Genomic DNA, 22,555 nt, shown 5'->3' with positions numbered 1-22,555 from the left:
CTGGCGGGCCAGATAAACACTACTCTCCTCGACTGTTACTGCCTGCCACACTTTTCTGTGCTAACCAGAGCCTCCCTTTCTCTGCATTCATCGATTCAGGCTGTGAATGTAACCTAATCGATTCTAACCTCGTCCAGCAACTTCAAATTGAAACCATTCCTCTTACTCAGCCCCTCAGTGTTTCCGCTATTGATGGAAGAAGACTCCATCAAGTTACCCATCAAACTCAGCCCCTCGAGCTACTTCTGTCAGGTAACCACCGAGAGACTATAAAATTTTTTGTTTTTCCCTCTGCATGTTCCCCGCTGGTGCTCGGCTTCGAATGGTTGGAGAGGCATAATCCTCACATAAACTGGGCTAAACGTCACCTGGAATCATGGTCCATCTCATGCCACGAAACATGCCTGCGTTCAGCTGCCCCCCTGGTGGGGTCTCCTAGAGGTGGGGGGGAGATGGACTCTCCTGACCTTTCTTCAGTTCCTCCTGAGTACCATGATCTCGCCCCTGTCTTCAGTAAGGTCAGTGCGACGTCCCTACCTCCACACAGACCATACGATTGCGCCATTGAGCTGTTACCTGGTGCTCTCTTACCTAGCAGTAGATTGTATAACATCTCCAAGCCCGAAAGGGAAACAATGGAAAAGTACATCAACGAATCATTAGCAGCTGGAATAATTCGCCCTTCATCTTCTCCATTGGGCGCCGGGTTCTTCTTCGTAGGAAAGAAGGATGGTTCCCTGAGACCCTGTATTGACTATCGAGGTTTGAACCAGATCACTATTAAGAACAAATACCCACTGCCTCTTCTCGCCTCTGCTTTTGAGCCCGTACAGGGAGCTACTGTATTTTCTAAACTGGATTTAAGAAACGCTTATCATCTCCTTAGGATCCGTGAAGGCGACGAGTGGAAAACTGCCTTCAAAACACCCTTGGGCCAATTCGAATACCTGGTTATGCCCTTTGGACTAACCAACGCTCCAGCCTGCTTCCAGGCCCTTGTTAACGATGTTCTAAGAGACTTTCTCAACGTCTTTGTTTTTGTGTACATTGATGACATTCTCATTTACTCCAAGGACCTCGACGAACATAAAAGACATGTCTTGTTTTACAGAGACTGCTGGAGAACAAACTGTTCGTGAAAGCCGAGAAGTGCGAATTTCATCAACCTTCAGTCACCTTTTTGGGGTTTGTCCACCATATTCACTATTGTTGACCGCTTCTCGAAGTCCTGCCATCTTATTCCCCTCAGAAAACTTCCCACGACCTTCCAGACTGCCCAGCTTCTCATTAAGCATGTTTTTCGGTTACACGGCATTCCCCAAGAGATCCTCTCGGACAGAGGCCCGCAATTCATCTCCCAGGTCTGGAAGGCTTTCTGTTCTGCTCTCGGCTGCAAACCTTCTCTCACCTCTGGTTATCACCCCCAATCGAATGGTCAGACTGAACGCATGAATCAGCAATTGGAATCCACCCTTCGCTGCCTTACGTCTAACAACCCCGTGGATTGGAGCCAATTTCTGCCATGGATAGAATACGCCCATAACTCCCTCAGATCTGCATCCACTGGACAATCCCCATTCCAGGTCAGTCTCGGCTATCAACCACCTCTTTTTCCCGCAGACGAGAGAGAGATTTCGGTGCAGTCCGTTAACCATCACATCCGCCGTTGCCAAAGGATCTGGAGGGAAACCATCGCCACTCTCAACCAGTCATCAGAAGCGACTAAGCTCTGATGACTCAAGGGGATGTCTCGAAAGCTCTCCCCTAGACTCATCGGACCCTACAGGATCACTCGAGTCATCAACCCTTCAGCCGTCCGTCTCCAGTTACCTCAGTCCTTCCGGATCCACCCCACCTTCCACGTGTCCCAGATCAAGCCTGTCTCCTCGAGCCCTCTGTGCCCACCGTCCGACTCCCCACCACCCGCCCACTCAACGCCCATTCAACCTTTCTCCAGCAGAGTCCGCTGTGGATCCTCTGAGGGAGCCTCCTGCACAGCTGCAGCTCGTCAGATCATCAGAGGATCCACTACTTAAGCTGTCTTCAGACCTTGCCTCAACGCCGCAGTGTTGTTCCAGTTGGTCAGCGCTTAAGCCAAGATTCTCTGAGTTATTCCATGACTTTGAATCCAGCTTGGATTCTAACCCCTGTGTCTGTTTTCCAGGAAACCTGTGCCTCCTCTGTGAAAGCTCTGGAAGAGCTAACCTGCCGAGCCGACCCTCTGAGCCAAACCTGAAGATTCACAGAGAACCTCCAAGCAGCTCTGGACTAGAGCTGGGAAACCCTAAGCCAAGGTCTGTCCTAATTAGACGCGAGACGCTGAAGCAGCAAACGGACTCTGCTGATGAACTCTTCTCCAGAACCAACAGTGACTCTCCCAAAGCTAACCTCAAGAACCCTCAAGGTATAATCAGTGAACTTCAGAGAATCAAACCTCTGTCGACAACGCTAACTGAACTGTCTCTCACGCAGACTCCGGTGAACCAGAATCCAGGCCCCGAACCTGATCCAGTATTTTCTATGTGCTTGTGCATAAATAAACTATTAAACTTTCATCCTTGTGTCCATCAGTGGTGTTCTGCATTATTGGGTCGCTTTCAGTGAACCCATCATGACAAGGAGTCCAAATACAGGTCAGGCAAACAGATCAGAATAGGAACAGGCAGAATCAGAGGCCCAAAGACAGAACAGGCCAGGATCAGGCAATCAGAAAAAACTATGACTAACAAAAAGACTATCACGAAAGGCTCGAAAAATCTAGCCCTGATGACTGGAGGCAGACAGGTTAAATAGAGACTGAAGCAGGTGATGCAGATGAATTGTGATGAGAAACTGGGTGGAGCAAGGCGGGTGAATGGAATGAACAATCAAGCCAGTCATCAGCACCAAGATCATGACAGGATGAACACAGGACACATGAAAAGTAGGATGGATTTTCATGGAATGAGGGAGCTGGGGGTAAACAGCCACCAGGTTTACCACTTTAGTAGTGGGAAACGGCCTGATAAAATGAGGTTCCAGCCTCCTATTCTCCACCCTCAAAGGCAGGTCTTTGGTGGAGAGCACAACCTTCTGGACTTCCTGGTATTCGGGTGCCAGAGTACTCTGGCGTTTAGCAGCTTTGACTTGACTATCCAACGTAGTGCAAACAGCTCTCCTAGCCCTTCTCCAGGGTCATTGGCACCTAAGAGCAAATAAGCAGGCCAAAAGAACTTCAGAAAACTTTTCCTGAATGGTAAACACTGTAGGCTGAAGCCCAAACAGAGTGGTGCTAGAAGGGGCAAAATTGATAGCATGCTTGAGCCAGGGAAGTTGGATAACCCACTTAGTGTGAGCTAATTCACACAAAATGTGTAACCTCGTTTCTATCTCCCAATTGGCCCTTTCTGTCTGACCATCCTTCTGGGGATGGAAACCTGACACAGGCTAACAATGATCCCCAACAACCTCATGAGTTGGGATTTCTCCCATTTCTTTAGCGGATGGGAGTTTGGGTATTGGAACCAAATGGACCACCTTAGAAAATCTGTTAAGGATAGTGAGGATGATGGTTTTATCTTCAGAAAAGGGTAGCCCAGTAATGAAGTCCATGGCAATATTTGAACATGGTCGGGACGGGATGGATAAAGGTTGAAGAAAACCAGATGGGGGTCTTCTGGATGTTTTGGACTGATTGCAAAGAGGGTAAGCTGCTACAAACTCCAGCACATCTTAGGACAAGGAAGGCCACCAGAATTGTGCACAAATAATGTTTATGGTTTTAGACACTCCAGGATGACAAAACAAATGGGAACCACGACAGAACTCCAAGACCCCTTTTCTTAAAAAAAATTCAGGCACAAACACATAATGATTAAGAAAATCCTCTGGGGTTTGATGATTACAGAGAACATCTCTCACTTCCTTCTCTAAATCAACCATAGTGACAGAGCATCTCACTGACTCAGGTACCACATACTCCTTTGTACCACCGGAACTCTGTTCATCTGACTCAAATGCCCTGGACCAAGCATCAAGTTTAACATCCCTGGTGTGTAAGACAATAAAAAGTTTAAATGCCCAAAAAAGTGCCAACCTTGCCTGTCTGGGGTTAAGTCTCTTAGCCAACTTCTGGTATTCAAAGTCAAAATCACAACATTAATCTTGGACCCCTCCAACCACTGTCTCCATTCCTCCAGAACCAGCTTTATCGTCATAGCTCCCGTTCTCCCACATCATAGTTCCACTCTGCGCTTGAAAGTCCCTTGGAGAAGAAAACACAGGAGTCAATCTTGTTATCCCTGGCTTCTTGGCAAAGGACCACCCCAACTCCAGTACTGGAGGCATTCACCTTCACAATAAATTGTCTTTTTCAATCGTGGAAAACCAAAACAGGTGCAAAAGTAAACACATTTTTGAGTCTCTGAAAGGCTCCATCAGCCTGTCCATTCCAAAAGAACTTAATCTTATCTGAAATGAAGGCATGACGGAGTGCAGGTATCTGACTGTTGGTAATGGTGCTTACATATGGTACTTGGCAATCTGATCAGGGGAAACCACAAAACCCAGGAATGACATAGTTTCAAAATAAAATTGGTATTTCTCTGTTTTAACAAAGAGCTGATTCTGCTAGAGGTGCTAGAAAAGCTCTGACATGCTTCTTATGGTAATCCCAATCCTAAGAGTACATAAGAATGTAATCCAGATATACAAAACACAATGTACCACAATTTCCCTGAGTACCTCATTGACTAAATGTCAGAAAACAGCTGCAGCGTTACTGATGCGGAAAGGCATGACCAAATATTGGTAATGTCTTGTTGGAGTGTTGAATGCTGTTTTTCACTCATCGCCCTTGCGAATACGTACCAAATGGTACGCATTGCGGAGATCCAGTTTTGTAAAGATCTTGCCTAACTGAATCTCGTTTCAAGGACAGGTGATTTGAGGAATAGGGCAGCGGTTCTTAACCTTAATTTAATAAAAACCTCGGAAATCAATGTAGAGTCTGAGAGAACCGTCGTTCTTGCCCTCAAAAAAGAAACCCACACCAGCGGGGGGAGAGGAAGGGTGAATAATCCCTGCCTTCAGAGAATCTGAAATGTATTTCTTCACTGCCTGTGATTCAGGGGCCGATAAGGAATACAACTTCCCCCTAGGGGGTTTAGTACCCAGTGGTAAGTCAATCCCACAATTACAAAGTCTATGCAGAAGAATTGCATTGTTCCTCCATTTATTGAATACCTCCTTTAGGTCATGATACTCCTCAGAGACCTTTGGCAGGTCTGGATAATATTCATCCTCCTCCTTTTCAGCCAACAGCTCTGGTTTAGCAGAACGTAGGCGGGAACCAGAGCAAAAGGTAGCCCAGTCCAAAACCTACATTTGCTGCCAGTCAATATGCAGGTAATGTTTAAGTAACTAAGTTAAACCTTGAACAATAGTGACCTGATGGGAATCAGAAAAGATAGCTGTGTAACATGATTACCCCCCACCACTAGTTCAACTGGTTCAAAATGGCCATCCAAGGCTATTACCTTGTGGGAATCCAGCAATGGAAGAAGCCTTATATCCAGTGGTCTGGCAAAGTCCCCATCCATAAATTCAGAATCAGTACCAGAGTCCACGAATGCAGATAGGTTATGACTGCAGGAATTAACTGACAAAGTTACAGGAAGCAGAAGATCTGAGGAGACAAAATGTTTGGTGTGGTTCAGCAGGATATATTCTGTATATTCCAGTACAGATCCATCTCCCTGAATACTTTTTCCAACTGTTTTTTATAAATTTTGTATGTAGTTTTTTTTTAATGTTTTGTCTCTCTTTCTTAATTTCCTACAAAGTTTCCATGACTCTGCAATCCAACAGGTCCAATTAGAAGAGATAGTAACTCAGATATATGAGATTCAGGGAGGTGGAGGATATCAGTGCATGTAGAACTGGAGAACAACCAGCAGAAGCTCTCAAACATCTAGTAAATCCAGGATCAGCAGAGCTCCTCAATCCTACAGTGGAGAAAACAGCAGCAGGGCTAGAAGAGACTATGAGCTAACAGGGTGGAATGATATCTTCACGGTGTGTTCAAATTAAAGATGAACTATTTGCCTTGAGCAAACAATTTACATGTATTGTAGAGGGCAGTACAAATGGACTGGACAAATTCCAAACTGACCCCTAAACACAACCCCTATGCACTAATCTCTGCTTTTGGTTTTCCTGCGGAGGCTGGGTAGGGTAAGAGGACTGTTCACCCATTAAATCTGAATCAGTGCAGACTCGCTGGAATTTGGTTGTGGGAGAAACACCTTCATTTAAGTCTTAGTTCCACTGGTGTGCTGTATCTCTGCCACACTGACAGAAACCCAGAAGTTATGAAAAAGAAAAATAACTTACTATTTCCAAAAGGGGAATTCTACTTTAAATAGTTGCAATTTACCCTATCAATTTATTTTCCAGAAAGGGGCAAATGCTTGAATTCATGTCAACCCAGTGAACAGTTTTTATGTGTTTGTTTGTGAAACAATGAAGCTGACAGATTTCATCCTGAGTGCAGCTCAGCACTGATTCAATTTTATTCCAACAAACACTTGCTGATTGGCAAATAATGGTTTCAATGAGTAGGCCTACCGGTACTGAAGAATCGACTCCTAAGTTATACTTTTTTTTTTTCAATTTTAAGGGATGAGCCTATAGGCCCTCTCTTAGAACCTATTGCTGTTTGGTTAAAGACAGAGCAGAATGAATTCTATATACATCTGACCAGAGCACAAAAAAATGTTTATAACTCAGAGTTAGACTTAGACAACTATTTCGTTTTGTATCCCTTTCAGACAGTAAATGATGATAATACAATTCTAATAATATGGTCCCTTTTCTGTACTTAAACAGAAACTGAAAGACATGGCATTTCTAAGTTTCCAGATGCCATGTGTGAAAATTACCTAATTTATCTACTTTAAAAATGATATGCAACATGGAACCTCAAGAACATATATAGAGAGAGTTTTGATAGGAGCAACTGAGACTTTGTAGATTATTAATGTTGCTCCCCATAAGGATGTAAACAAGCAATATATTTTGGATTTTTTTTTTTATCAATTCCTGGCATAGAGAGCATGTGCTGCTCCCATGGGAGCAAATGGGACAGTGACATGAAGCATCAGCGACAGGACCAAGCATGTGCATTTTTAGATTATCTGCCAGTCACAGACCTATGAGACATTTCACCTGTTCTGTGATGGCAGCCTTTATCAAAATTAATACATAATTTAACATCACAACGTTAAATGATCTATTAGTCTAAGCAACAATAATATGAGAGTAAAAAGCTTATTTACTGGTGTATTTGCTTCACATTCATTATTAAATGCTATTTTCTACTGAAAGGAATCTAAATATTTTATCTCCTAATTATGTTCAAAATAAAATTTTACATGATGTTAGCCTTTTTCAGACGTCAGTTTTAATGTTTTGAATTCACTATGTTGTTAATATTTCTATTTTTTTGGATTGCTGTAATAATATTTAATTTCTCTTATGCTATTACGTCAATGTACCGATTTACTGATTTCATTTTTTAAGTTAAACAGACTTTTTTGTTCTAAATGTTTCTGTTCTAATCAGATATTTCTTTATGTGAGCAGTTTCCATTAAACCCACTGTGACTCTGCAACACAACTGGTCTCCAATATTCAGAGGAGAGACAGTCACTCTGAGATGTGAGATCCATGGAGGTGGAGGAACTGAGTGGACGTATGAATGGAGAACAACCAAGAGAAACTCTGCAACATTCAGTGAATCCAGGACCATAAGAGCAGACAGTGACTCCTACAGCTGCAGAGGAAGAAGAAACTATGAGTTAACTCAATGGAGTGATTCTTTTTCATTAACTGTTTGTGAGTTATCCCTGTATTTTAGAAAATAGGTGATTATCTGAAATGTTTCAATTAGTTTTATCTAAACATTTTTTTTCTATTAAAACATTCAACTTTGAGCTGTTGCTTTTCGAAATATTTTATTTTATTTGTTTTAAAGTTTATGCTTAAAGTTTAAAGCAAATATTTCATAACATTAAGGATCTTATCAGCTTTGTTAGTGTCTAATATGATCACAACGTTGCTACAGGTGAGCCAGATTATGTTGACCAGTAGAGAACAGTTTAGGAAATGTTCTAACTTTACTCTTTTGTTTTAGATCATCATAGATTAAATCACATTTTTTAATAAAAAAATATTTTTCAGTGAATACTTTCAAGAACACCACATACATAAACACATAAACATTGTAAAGTTAATATTGGCTATACCTGGAAAATGAAAAAATAAAAAAATGCATAGTTGCCTACATAAATATGGTCAACAAAAAGTTGATCAATTGTTTATGTAAAATGTGGTTTTCAATTCTCAGGGGATCATGTATCTGATTTATTCTACTAGCTAAATGCGAGATTTATGGAGTTAAAATACTTCATTAAACAATATTCTTGAGATTTACTTGTTTTTGTTTTTCCCTCAATAGCAGAAAAACCAAGAGCCAAACTGACAGCAGAGGAAACAATCATACCAGCAGGGGGCAGTATAACACTGACCTGCTCTGTGCGCAGCTCTGCTGGATGGAAGTTTGACTGGTTCAGACACAGGTTATGGGATCCTTTAGAACAGTCCATCAGAGATTATGAACCTGATGGATTTCTCAGAGTCTCAGAGGGAGGTATGTACAGCTGCAGAGGAGGAAGAGGAGATCCAGTTTTCTACACTGAAGGCAGCAATAAAGTCTCTGTAAGGAAAACTGGTGAGTTTTGTTTCTGTTCACCATTGAAACAAAAAGTGATTTCAGATTTGTTCAATGATAGGGTATCTTTTTTTTTAAACCTAATAATGGTGTTCAGCGAAAAAAAAAAAAGTATACATTACTTACTGTGTTAAGTATCTTTATGATCCAAAAAGCATGATATTCCTCCTGCTGACAGATTCAAGATAAATGGTTGGTCTTTGATTAACTAAATATAATTGTTATGTTTTTTTTTTTTCTAATCTCACCTATATTGACATAAATTTGTCAAATTTTTTTCTTTCATTAGTTAGTATTTTATATTTCTTTATTTCATCAGTATTTCCTAGTAACTTGAGTCATAATAAAGCTAAAGGAAAGCAGCTTGTACAGAGGAACAAAGTCGAACTTTAAGCTTCAATCATCAAAGCCATGATGCTCTTTCTTTGCATTAGTTGGACTATTTATCTCTAGTTATCTTTTAGTTGTCAGATTTACTGTTTACTAATTAAAATACATGTATGTTAAACTAATATTCAATTAAAATTCATTAGGTTTTGGCATCACAACATTGTTTATATTTAACTGACTCCAAACACATATTACATTAATAATGAATTTTAAGATCTAACATTTCAATCAAAGTCTAATTCCTCCATCATAGTGCTGATGCTGCCTAATGATTGATTTCAACAGGCAGAGGTGTCAAGTAGCGAAGTACAAATACTTCACTACTGTACTTAAGTAAACTTTTTAGGTATCTATACTTTACTCCATTAATTATTTTCTTCCTACTTCTGACTTCTACTCATCACATTTTCACACCAGTATCTGTGTTTTCTATTCCTTACATTTTTAAAACAAACGTTACTCATTACTAGGGGTGTGGGAAATAATCGTTTTGGCGATATATCGTGATCTTCGGCTGCCCAATATAATATCGATCTTTCACTTCTTAGTATCGATTTTCAACAAAAAAAAATGGTTACATAAAACATTGATGGGAAAATGGGGTACCTCTGCACCACCACTCTGGCAGAAAGAGCTGTGGAGCCCTTTAACTGTGTGTGCAGCACCAAATCTGTATTTGAAGCAGTCACAGTGGAAGAAAAACCCCAAACAATATGGATAATAATACCTTATCAATATTTTCTGATGAAAATATACAGCACTTGCTGTTTTATCTCATCATTTGGTTTTGATAGCTCAGGAAAATATGGCAATATATAGTGATACTGCTGTATCGTGATAATATCATATCATGACCCAAGTATCGCAACATGTATCGAATCGCAACACTCATGCCAATACTCACCTCTAGGGTTGGGAATTGAAAAGATTTTCACGATTCCGATTCCCTTTTCGATTCTATGAAACGATTCGATTCTTAATCGATTCTTTTTTCGATTCCAATTTGGGGGAAAAAGGAGAACAAACAGTTTGATTATCAGAATCAACTTTGTTTACTTAACTATTGCACAATCTTACAAACTCAAAAAGATCAAGATGTCCACAGGAAATGTGAAACTGGAGTAACATCTGTGTTTAAATGAAAAATGAATACAAGAACAAACTTAATAACCAACAATGTCTAATAACAAATGATGGGATAATAACCTATTTTAAATAACAAAAAATACTAATTATAAAACAGTAGTAGGGAAAATTAACAGTTCTTTTGCAGAAAGATGAGCATATCTGCTTTTTCTGGAAGGATACGGGATCTTTCAGCGCTTATGGTGTCTCCAGCCGTGGAGAACACCCTCTCAGATGGGGTGGAGGAAGCCTGCACACAGAGGTAGTTTTCAGCCAGTCCAGATAGCAAGGGCAGCGTATCTTGCTTGTTCCACCACCACAGTGTGGCGCTATCCCTGCAGGGGATGGAGGGCAAGCTTTTATAGAGCTGGATTTCCTGATCTACCCTCTGGGCTAAGGAAAGACGGGGCTTTGATTCACAAAGTGACCGCAGCACGTTGTCTTCCTCCTCGAATAGTTCTTCCAACTTGCGTAACTTGCGTAACTTGCGTAAGTTGCGTAACTTACGTAAAAAACGTGACGTAAGTCGTGCTCCCCAGAGCCGGCGCTCTCGGCTCTGGTGCTGCGGGAATCGAAAAAAGAATCATTCAGCGAGCTGCCAAACGATGCCATGGAATCGAAAAATACGGAACCGGTTCTGAACAGGAACCGGTTTTCGATTCCCATCCCTACTCACCTCTACTCATTACTCTTGGCTTCAGTTTTATGTTTATAAATATTTATTTCATGTCATGTGTGCCATCCAATGCAGATCATTGGCGCCATCCACATCTAGTGAAAACGAGTGTAATTGGATGAATCATATAACGCAAACACTCATTGGTTAGCTAAAGGAAATCATCAGAAGCAAGCAGGTGTTCTTCAAACTGCAAATGTGAATTGTCTGTGCCATGTTACAATGTTGGATTCAGAAAAAGATTTTGAAATGTCTGAAAGGTCGGACACAGGCGAGACCAATAAGACCTCCCTCATCCTTGGCCCTATTTCAAAGAATTTTTGGAAATAGTCGAAAAATTTGCTTTCGATTCATATAGTGACATTTGGCTGTTATTTTTTAAAGGTTACTTTATGTCATGTTGGCTTTCAGGGATCTAACCCACATGCAGAACACTCAGAGGCTGGGAAAAAGTTCACAAAGTTTATTGAAGATAAATCACCATAAAGAACAACGATTTCTGGGATAACTGGGTCCGGGTCTGGTCACGACTGGTTTTCACTGCAGAGGAGGGACAGATTCAATTCAATTCAATTCAGTTTATTTATATAGCGCCAAATTCACAACACATGTCATCTCAAGGCACTTTACAGTTCAACCAGATCATACAGTCAAATTGATACAAAGTTTTCTATCTAAGGAAAACCAGTTGATTGCATTGACTCATTGACTCAAATACAATCCCCCACACTAAGCATGCTTGTAGCGACAGTGGAGAGGAAAAACTCCCTTTTAACAGGAAGAAACCTCCAGCAGAACCAGGCTCAGTGTGAGCGGCCATCTGCCGAGGCCGACTGGGGTTCAAGGAGACAGAAGCAGAGATACAAAAAGCAGCTGTAAAAGGCGGCCCCGTCCAGGAAACACACAGCCAGGCAGACGAGCTCCAAGGCAGCTCCCATGCCAGAGGACGAAGAAAGCACATCCACTCAGTCACGGTCAGAGAAACAGGACCACACTGGAAAACAGGCCGATCTCCAACATCTATAAACAAGGGTGTTGATAGAAGCAGCACAGCTGATGTTTCTTTCCAGGATGACGTCACAGCCAAACAGGAACAGACGAGGCAAAGCTACTCTGAGGAAAAGCAGAGAGAGCAGAAGGTTAGAGATTGAACTAACAGATTCTGCAGAATAGGAGAACAGAGAGAGAATGAAGCAGAATGATGAAATGGGGGTCCCCATGTCCTCCAAAAGTCTAAGCCTATAGCAGCATAACTATAGAGATAGCTCAGGATAACCTGAGCCACTCTAACTATAAGCTTTATCAAAAAGGAAAGTTTTAAGCCTAGCCTTAAAAGTAGACAGGGTGTCTGCCTCACGGACTAAAACTGGTAGTTGGTTCCACAGGAGAGGAGCCTGATAACTAAAAGATCTGCCTCCCATTCTACTTTTAGAAATTCTAGGAACCACTAGTAAACCTGCAGATTGAGAGCGAAGTGCTCTGTTAGGAACATAAGGAACAATCAGATCTCTGATATAAGATGGAGCTTGGCCATTTAAGGCTTTATATGTGAGAAGGAAGATTTTAAATTCTATTTGATTCGATTGGTTAGCAGTCTTTCAGTGAACTAGCTGGTTGGGTGTTTGCAGATCTATACCTGATCAGAGATGAGCAGAGCGGTAGAAGGGGGGAACCAGGAGGGTCCAGAGGCTGAAGGCAGGCAGAGATTCAGACAGGCAGGTTGGCTCAGGCATGCTAACCATAACTGGCAAACACTCTGGCATCGGATTGTAGCTCTGCCCCTCCTTAAATGCTGGTCTCCTGATGAGCTAGTGAGCCGCAGGTGTGGTGGTCAGCTTTCGCCCCAGGAGACCTAGAACGCCCTCTGCTGGAGAAAGGTGGACAAACCACCAGATCCCAACAGAACCCCCTCCCTCAACGACCGCCTCCTGGCGGTCCACAAGATGTAGATGGCAGAGACTCACGTTAGTCGTCAATCAAGGTGGGGTCTAAGATGAAGGACCCAGGGAGCCAAGTGTGGTCCTCTGGACCGTAGCCCTCCCAGTCGACCAGGTACTGCCAACCGCGGCCTCGGCGACGGGAGTCCACCATCCGGCGAACGCTGAAGGCAGGGTGACCATCAATGTCCCGGGCGGGTGGAGGGGAGTCAGACACAAAGGACTGGTGAGAACAGGCTTGATTTGGGATACATGGAAGGTCGGGTGGATACGGAGTGAGGGTGGCAGATGCAGGCGGATGGCAGACAGGTTGATGATGGAATCAATCTTGTAGGGACCGATGAACCTAGGGGAGAGTTTACGGGACATGGATCTGAGAGGAATGTCACGAGTAGATAACCAGACCTGTTGACCGGGAGAGTAGATGGGAGCTGGACGTCGCTTGCGATCATAGTATCTCTTATTCTGAGCCGATGTTCGATTTAGTGCTGAAATGGTTTCTTTCCAGAGCCTCTGGCAGCTGCGTATGTGATGGTGAATGGAGGGTACGGAGATTTCTCTTTCATCTTTTGGAAACAGGGGTGGTTGATAGCCTAGCGATACTTGGAATGGAGACAGACCAGTAGCGGATGAAATTTGAGTGTTGTGAGCGTACTCTACCCAGGGGAGGAACTGACTCCAGTCGGTAGGATTGGTGGACGTCAGACAGCGAAGGGTGGATTCCATTTCCTGGTTCATACGTTCAGTCTGCCCGTTGGACTGAGGATGATAACCTGAAGACAACTATACTTTGGTGTTCAGAGCTGAGTAGAAGTGTTTCCATACCTGAGAGGTGAACTGAGGGCCTCTATCAGAGAGGATCTCCTGGGGAATGCCATGGAGTCTGAAAACATGTTTGACCAACAGTTGAGCCGTTTGGAAGGCTGTCGGGAGCTTCCTGAGAGGGACAAGATGACATGTTTTAGAAAAGCGATCTATAATGGTAAGGATTGTTGTCATACCCTTGGAGATTGGCAGGCCGGTAACAAAATCCACAGCAACGTGGGACGAGGGGGCTGATGAGAAGGTTTGTTTCTAGCACAAACTGGACATGCTAGAACGTATTCTTTTATGTCTCTATGAAGGGACGGCCACCAGAAACGACGAGTAATAAGGGCAATAGTTCTGCTCACACTAGGATGGGCAGAAAACTTGGCAGAATGCGGGCCATTTCCAGGGTCAGGTTCTGAAGCTTGGGCTTCTTTAATCAGGTCGGTGATCTCCCAGGAAACGGCTGCCACCGTGCAGCTGGCAGGTAGGACGGATTCAGGAGTTTCGGGCTTGTCAGATGAGTACAGGAGAGAGATAGAATCAGGTTTGACATTCTTTGAACCAGGTCTGTAGGAAATAATCAGATTGAAGCGGGAGAAAAACAGAGACCAACGGGACTGACGGGGATTTGATATTTTAACTGATTGTATGTATGACAGATTCTTGTGGTCGGTCCATACCAATACAGGATGTTCTGCGCCCTCTAGCCAATGCCGCCACTCTTCCAGTGCGAGTTTGATTGCCAGAAGTTCTCTGTCACCGACATCATAATTTTGTTCAGCTGGAGAGAGTCTGCGGGAGAAAAAGGCGCATGGGTGAGTTTTATGATCAGAGTCCGATAGTTGTGATAAAACTGCTCCCACTCCAGAATCAGATGCATCCAACTCCAGTATAAATTGTTTGGAGGGATCAGGTTGGATGATAATGGGTGCGCTGGAAAAAAGAGCCTTGAGCTTTTTTAATGCGAAGTCAGCCTCTTCAGACCAGTGAAACTTTCTCTTAACGCAGGTCAGGCCTGTGAATGGTTGGGCTGTCTGGCTGTAATTTCTGATGAAACGTCTGTAAAAATTAGCAAAGCCCAAAAACCTCTGTAGCTGCTTGCGATTCTCGGGGGTAGGCCAGTCCAAAACTGCCTTAATCTTGTCCTCGGATGGCTTCACCTGCCCGCTCTCGAGCACGAATCCTAGGAAGGTAACAGAGGGTTGGTGAAACTCACATTTTTCAGCCTTGACGAAGAGCTTATTTTCCAGAAGCCTATGGAGAACCAAACGAACATGTTTCTTATGGTCAGACAGATTCTTAGAGTAAATCAGGATATCGTCAATATAGACGAAGACAAAAATGTTGAGGAAATCTCTCAAAACATTGTTAAACAGGGCTTGAAAACAGGCAGGAGCGTTAGTCAGACCAAAGGGCATAACCAGGTACTCGAACTGGCCTAGAGGAGTTTTAAAAGCCGTCTTCCACTCACCTCCCTCTCTGATTCTGAGGAGATTGTGGGCATTTCTTAGATCCAATTTTGAGAAAACTGTGGCCCCTTGAACAGGTTCAAAGGCGGATGCGAGCAGAGGCAGGGGGTATTTGTTCTTAATGGTTATTTGGTTGAGTCCTCTATAATCAATACAGGGCCGGAGAGATCCATCCTTCTTGCCTACGAAGAAAAAAACGGCACCAAGAGGAGATGAGGAGGGCCGAATAATACCGGCGGCTAAGGACTCATTAATATACTTCTCCATGGTTTCTCTTTCAGGCTTGGAGATATTAAAAAGTCGACTACTGGGAAGTGGAGCCCCAGGTAAAAGGTCAATGGCACAATCGTATGGTCTGTGAGGAGGAAGTGACAAAGCACTGACCTTACTGAAGACAGGTGCTAGATCATGGTAGTCAGGAGGTACATTGGATAAATCAGGCGGATTAGCTTCCTGATGACTGGCTGGGGAGTGAACAGACGGAGCTGCAGAGCGGAGACATGAGACATGGCAGGAGGAAGACCAGGACTCGATGTGTTTCTTAGCCCAATTAATGTGTGGGTTATGACGCTCCAGCCACTCATATCCTAGAACTAGAGGAGAACAGGCAGATGGAAAAACGAAAAATGAAACTGTCTCTCTGTGGTTACCGGAGACCTGCAGTTCGAGTGGCTGAGTCTGATGAGTAACTTGAGGTAATCTCTTCCCATCCAGGGCTGAAACTCTGAGAGGACTTTTCAACGGAGAGATCTTGATGTTTAGTTGTTGAACCAGGTTTGAGTCAATTAAGTTTCTCTCACAACTAGAGTCTATGAAGGCGGATAAGGTGAGAGACTGATCCGAGGTAAAAAGAGTAGCAGGTAACAGCAGATGAGGAGATTTTTCAGACTGCAGATGGTCCACCAGACTCCTCATATCCTCTAGCGGACCCCGGCTTTTACCTTAGCTGGGCAGGTTGAGACGAAGTGGCCGGGTTCTCCACAGTACATGCACAGGTTCTCCTTAACTCTCCTTTGCCTCTCTTCTGTCGAGAGTCTGGTGTGACCGATTTGCATGGGCTCGACTTCGGAAACCTCTGTGGGTGGAGAGACATGATGAGTTTTAGAAGAAAAAGCGGAAGCAGGCTGATTTCGGCTCCTAGATCTGGAGTCAGGTTCAGAGGACAAGGAACAAACAGACGTGGCATTGAAGTTGTTTGCAGGGGCAGAAACAGAACAAACGTGAGATCTTACTTTTGATCTTTGTCTGGCTCGCAGCCTATTATCCAGACGAATGGTTAATCTTATTAAATCCTCCAAGGTCGCTGGTTCATCTATAGTAGCCAGTTCAGCCTTTATTGTTTCATTTAGAGCCTTGAAATAAGCGCTTTTAAGCGCGGGTTCATTCCATCCGGAAGCAGTGGCTCTGACCCGGAAGTCAATCGAAAAATCGGCTACAGACCTATTTCCTTGTTTGAGGTCTAATAAACCACGAGATTCAGTACATTGGTCAGAGTCATGGTTAAAAACTATAGAGAATTCCTTTAAGAATTGCTCGAATGTGCAGGAAAAACTGGATTCTGAAAGAAATCGGGCCTCTGCCCAATCAAGGGCTCTTCCAGATAACTGAGATATGATAAAGGCTATTTTTATCTTGTCGTTGGGAAAACTGGCAGGAGAGTGTTCAAGAATCAGCTTACATTGAAAAAGAAATCCTTTGCACTTAGTTGGTAAGCCAGAGAATTTTTCCGGAAGTGAGGGGCGGAATTCCGGAAATGACGGACTGGGTTCTGATCTGAGAGGCGGATTAGCCTCCGGAACCGGAAGTTGAGCTGGCTCCGCTCTGGGAGTAGCTTCGGGGAGATAGCCGGCTAACTCCTGCAAAGTTTGGTTGGTTTGATCAACTCGGATATTAAACTCACGGAGAGCTGTGTCATGGCCTTGGATGAGCGCTCCTTCATGGTCCAAAATCCTCCGAAGTGTGTCTGCTCGGTTTGCTTGTTGGCCAGAGTGTTCTGTCATGTTGGCTTTCAGGGATCTAACCCACATGCAGAACACTCAGAGGCTGGGAAAAAGTTCACAAAGTTTATTGAAGATAAATCACCATAAAGAACAACGATTTCTGGGATAACTGGGTCCGGGTCTGGTCACGACTGGTTTTCACTGCAGAGGAGGGACAGATTGGTTAGCAGTCTTTCAGTGAACTAGCTGGTTGGGTGTTTGCAGGTCTATACCTGATCAAAGATGAGCGGAGCGGTAGAAGGGGGGAGCCAGGAGGGTCCAGAGGCTGAAGGCAGGCAGAGGACTAGGCAGAGGCAGGGCAGAGCAGACAATCTTACTGAGCAGGTTCAGAGCTTCTCCCTCAGCTCTTGCTGAGAGCGGGCAGGCAGGTTTCAGACTGAGTTGGATTTCCAGGATTCTTCTGAGAACAGACAGCTTTGTTTCACGCAAGCAGAGAGGACAAAAGCAGATTAGGTTCAGGTTCGGGCTTCAGGGGAGTCAGAGATTCAGACAGGCAGGTTGGCTCAGGCTTGCTAACCATAACTGGCAAACACTCTGGCATCGGATTGTAGCTCTGCCCCTCCTTAAATGCTGGTCTCCTGATGAGCTCATGAGCCGCAGATGTGGTGGTCAGCTTCAGCCCCAGGAGACCTAGAACGCCCTCTGCTGGAGAAAGGTGGACAGACCTCCAGATCCCAACACTTTATACTTCTGCACTTTAAGTACTTTTTGAAGCACATACTTTTTCACTTTTACTTGAGTAAAGACGTCAAGTTGATACTTCAACTTTTAAGTTGAAATCTTGCAGGAAAAAAAGAAGAAACTAAAAAAAAATCACAAAATCAGAGGTAAAAAAACGCAAGTTGAGACTCCACATAAGAAGAAAATGCTCCTGAGAATTTGTTGAAGTAAAAGTTGTTTTTGAACTGCAGTATCTATACTTCTATTTAAGTAACAAATGTGTGTACTTTTGAAACCACTGCCAACAGGTGACCTTTGCCCTGTCCTCTCTGTGTCTCCATTATGGCTGAGTCCTGGAGCCTTAGTGACTCTGAGCTGTGAGGTTGAACCTCAGTCTGCAGGATGGAGGTTCTTCTGGTATAAAGCTGTTCCTGATTTATCATCCAGATCCTACAGCTTTGAGCTGCTGCCTAACATCACCAACAGAACTCAACTGAACTCTTACATCCTTCATGGACAAAATCACACAGCAGGATATGTGTGCAGAGGAGGAAGAGAAGATCCAGCAGATTTCACTGCTTACAGTGAACCAAAGTTGATCTGGTCTGCAGGTCAGTATTTTCCTCTCTATGCAATAATTAAACAGGAGCCATAGTTATATGTTCAATCTGTAACCATCATTATCTAAGAACATTCATATGAATGCTTTGTATCGACTGTCATGTTTTACAAGGAATTCAAATAACTGTTAGATATGAATCAGATTTATTATAGTATTTACCAGTTAAAGTTAATATGGATTCCTGCTGTACTTTTATCTTACTTAATGTACTTTTGTCTATAGCTGTAGAGTGAGAAAAGGATGTTGTTCAGAGACATCTTTTAAATTTTAATTCATCCTCTTTCATTTTTATTTATTACATTTTTAAAACAAGTCAATCTGATCATTGTTCTTTAAAGATAAGCCTAAAACTACATTACTTAAACAATGATATGCAGTAAAATGTATAAATACACATAAACATCCAAACTGTTGATTCTTCTTCTGTGATGCTATTCCAGGTTTTTACTGCAGCTTCTTTCAGTTCTTGTTTATTTTGGGGGTTTCTCTCTCAGTCTCCTCTTCAGGAGGTGTAATGCATGATCTGTTTGGTGAAGGTCTGGTGATTGACTGGCTTTTCTAAAACCTTCCACTTTCTGCCCTGATGGAGACCTTTCCTTTGTTAGCAGTGTGCTTTGGGTCATTGTCCTGCTGCATGATAAAATTCCTCCAGATTATTTTGGATGAATCTTTTCTTAAAATTAGCTGTCAGAAAGTTTCTGTTCATTTCAGGATTCATTCAGCTGATACCATCATCAGTTACGTCATCAATAAATATTAATGATCCTGTTCCAGAAGCTGCCATGTAGCCCAAAGCATGAAATTAAACCAACACTCATTAAATAATCACCACCGTACTTCACATACGAGCTTATCAGCTTCACATCATAAGTGGCTCATTATTTCTCCACTGTTTTTCCATCACTTTGGTAGAGATTAATCTTGATCTCAGTACATAACATTGTGTTGTAGAACTTTTGGGGCTCATCTATTTATTAATTTCAACTACACTTTAGACATTGCTTATCAAATTACTCGTTAAAATGTCTTTTATTCCATGTCCTGTGTTTTTGGTGACCCATTAAACTCTGTTAGTTTCAATGTTCCTGCTTTAATTAACATTTTTCTCCGAATATGCTCTCATAACCTTTAAACCGCAGTTGTTCCATAAAGTAATTTTAAAGGTTTTCACACAGTCCAGAGAAAACCCCAATATGATCAGAGTCTAAACAATCCACCACAGATTAAAATGATAAAAAAGAACTTAAGACTCTTTGAAGGTTGTTTTAAACTTCATATGTTCAATAAATAAGCAGGTGATACAGGTTTTATTGATCTGATTGGCTTAAAAAGCTCAAAACTATTAAAACTAAACAGATTTAGGGTAAATTATTTTCTGTTTAATCCCTTCACAATCTTGCTCTATGAGTAGAGTAAGCAGGGGTGGAAATAGAGGGGGGTAAGCGATGCCATAACCAGGTAGGTATAGAAAATGATCAGCTGCTGCTGTGGAAGGTTGAGCTTCCTGAGTTTCTGCAGGAAGTACAATCTGAGATTCACTAATATATTGGATTTAAAGGACAGATATCACCAGAGGCATAGCCAGAAAATTTTAATAGGGGTGGTGAGTCAAAAACCAATGTAAACTGAGGGGTGGCCAAAAGCAGATAGTGCCAGAACCTCAGAGTCCATCTACACTGTTCCAACAGGAACGAGCACAGCATCCATATTTTCTAAATAAAGACAAACTATACTTTCCTACAGCCTTTTGATTACAAATAGATGCATATATTTAAACATCCATGCTGTCTAAAAGGTATAATGGACAAAATGTCTGGGGAAATCATATTTTCCATTGTCATTACTTACCCACTTTAATCAAAAATTGTTCTGCATAGCATTAATATGACATGTACTAATATCTACATTAAATGGATTTTGAAGTTATTATTAAAGTAGTTATCTATGATTTCACTGAAAACTCCTTGATGACTAGCAGAGACATCATTTTCTCTTTACCCCATATAACACAAAATTAGGGTCTTAAAAGAGCATGAATTCTGTATATATAAAGTTTGATGTTAGTATTTTGATGCACATAATTAACCACAGCGTTTTAGTTGTCAAGTAGCTATTAATATATGAAAAATGTATATGTTTAATAAGTTTAAACATTCCTCTTTATAGTATTACCGCTGCCACTGTCTGTATTAGAGCGCAAGGAAAAAATGATACGGGTGGCCACAGGGGTGGCCAATGAGTGGCTAAGAGTGGCCATTGCCTCTCCTGGCCCCCCATCTAGCTCCGCCCCTGGATATCACAGTTTGATCACTTTGTTAAAATGTTTGCAGTCATATTTATTATTAAAGATGTTCAAAAAGAAAATCCATAATAATCCTTTGACCTGTTGTTTCTGTGCTCAGCCTAAATCCTGTGTTGTTTTCCAGATCCTCATCCAGCAGCGTCTCTCTCAGTGAGTCCTGACAGAGTTCAACACTTCAACTCTGACTCTGTGTCTCTGAGCTGTGAGGGAAACTCTACTAAATGGATAGTGAAGTGGATTAGAGAAACAGGTTCAATGATTGACTGCTTCCTCTTTGACATCATGAACAGATCTACATGCAGCATCAACTTATACTGGTATGATAGTGGAGTGTACTGGTGTGAGTCTGGATCAGGACACTTCAGCAACACTGTAAACATCACTGTACAGAGTAGGTTATGATTTATCATGTTTTTCTTTCTCTTTCCTTATTTTTAACATTAACACATTTCAGTATATTTAATGTTTAATACGTACTGTAACCTCTAATTTAAATATTTGCTCCTTGATAAAATATTCTCCTTAAATTCTCACATCTATATAATTCTATCATCAAGGTTGTTCAACAAGTTATTTATCAGAAGGTTTAAAAACTAAATTACCATTGTTCAGTTTTAAAGTAAATTTACTTTAACTTTCTACAGTAGAAAGTAAAACTGTCTGATATTAAACTGAATTCATTTAAAATAACATGATCATATTTATGGACCCATTTAATGTTTCAGAGCTGCTCTGAACCATCAGTGCTTTAAATTTCAGAGCTGCAGATTTATTCTGATGTTAATCATCATTGTTTATTTCTTCTATTTTCATCTTCATAGAAAACTATTCTCATATAAATTCTGGACAATAACTATATTATCTCCTCCAATACAGCTGATTATTTGTTGTCCTCTAGTGCGGCGGTTTTCAAAGTGTGAGGCGCGCCTCCCCTGGGGGGCGTCAGAGCACCTTAGGGGAGGCGCGGTGCGAGGGAAAAAAATAAATATGGATTTAGGACCAAGTTGGAACTGTGGGGTGCGCGTTTGGAGCGGGGATCAGTGGAAATGTTTCCCATCTTAGAGGATGTTTTGGCCAGAGCGGGGCTGAAGGTGGAGTTTTTACAGCAGGCTGTCTGCGCGCATTTGGAGGGGATGCGCGAGCAGTTTGGAGAGGAGACAATGACAAACCAGTGGGTGAGAAACCCATTTTCCTTCCCCGTGACACTCAAAGATGGACTTTCAGCAGGAGAGGAAGAGGCTCTGGCTGAGCTGAGCTGTGACATGGACTTGAAACAGAAGATGAGTGACGTGTCACTTGCGCACTTTTGGCTGTCAGTAGGGACTGAATTTCCACAGCTCTCAATGAAGATCTGATCAAAATGTTTTTATTAAGATGTGAAAACACTGTTGGTATCTCAAACATTAAACTCAGAATCTCAGATGTAACGTTTGTTGGAGAAAACAGTTGAAAAGTGAGTTTGGGGTTGTTCTTATCATTAGAAAAATGAAAAAGGGCGTATTTGCCATACAAAGGCCCCGATAAAATAATTAAAATGGGAGGAAATGTTTTAAAATGTTCATGTGTTAAATTTCATTCAGATAGTATCATTTTAAAAGATGAGATGGTTCCAAAATAAAAGCAATTACAAGGTGTTTTTTTTTGGAGGGGGGGGGGGGGGGGGGGGGGCAGCAGGCATAGTGCTCCCTGGAGGGGGGCTCACCCTTTCATGCTTTGAAAACCCCTGCTCTAGTGATCATCTTTCTGAGACCTCTCTCAGAGGAACAGTTGATGAAATCTCAATAAAATCTAGAAA

The 22,555-nt window shown here is 42.2% G+C and overlaps 1 protein-coding gene across 1 annotated transcript in view; it reads left to right on the top strand.

Moving 5' to 3' along the window:
- The first annotated feature begins 8,690 nt into the window (after positions 1 to 8,690).
- Positions 8,691 to 22,555, top strand: part of LOC119796602 (Fc receptor-like protein 5) — a 131,713-nt gene continuing 117,848 nt past the window's right edge. Inside the window, exon 1 of the mRNA XM_038305229.1 lies at positions 8,691 to 8,769. Coding sequence (XP_038161157.1) covers positions 8,691 to 8,769 — 79 coding nt within the window. The remainder of the gene's footprint in view (positions 8,770 to 22,555) is intronic.

The sequence above is a fragment of the Cyprinodon tularosa genome, unplaced genomic scaffold (genome assembly GCF_016077235.1).
Source record: "Cyprinodon tularosa strain WSP-4 unplaced genomic scaffold, ASM1607723v1 ctg553, whole genome shotgun sequence".
In the NCBI taxonomy this organism is placed as follows: domain Eukaryota; kingdom Metazoa; phylum Chordata; class Actinopteri; order Cyprinodontiformes; family Cyprinodontidae; genus Cyprinodon; species Cyprinodon tularosa.
Note: the sequence above shows the minus strand (reverse complement) of the source record. Positions and strands in the feature narration are given on the sequence as shown.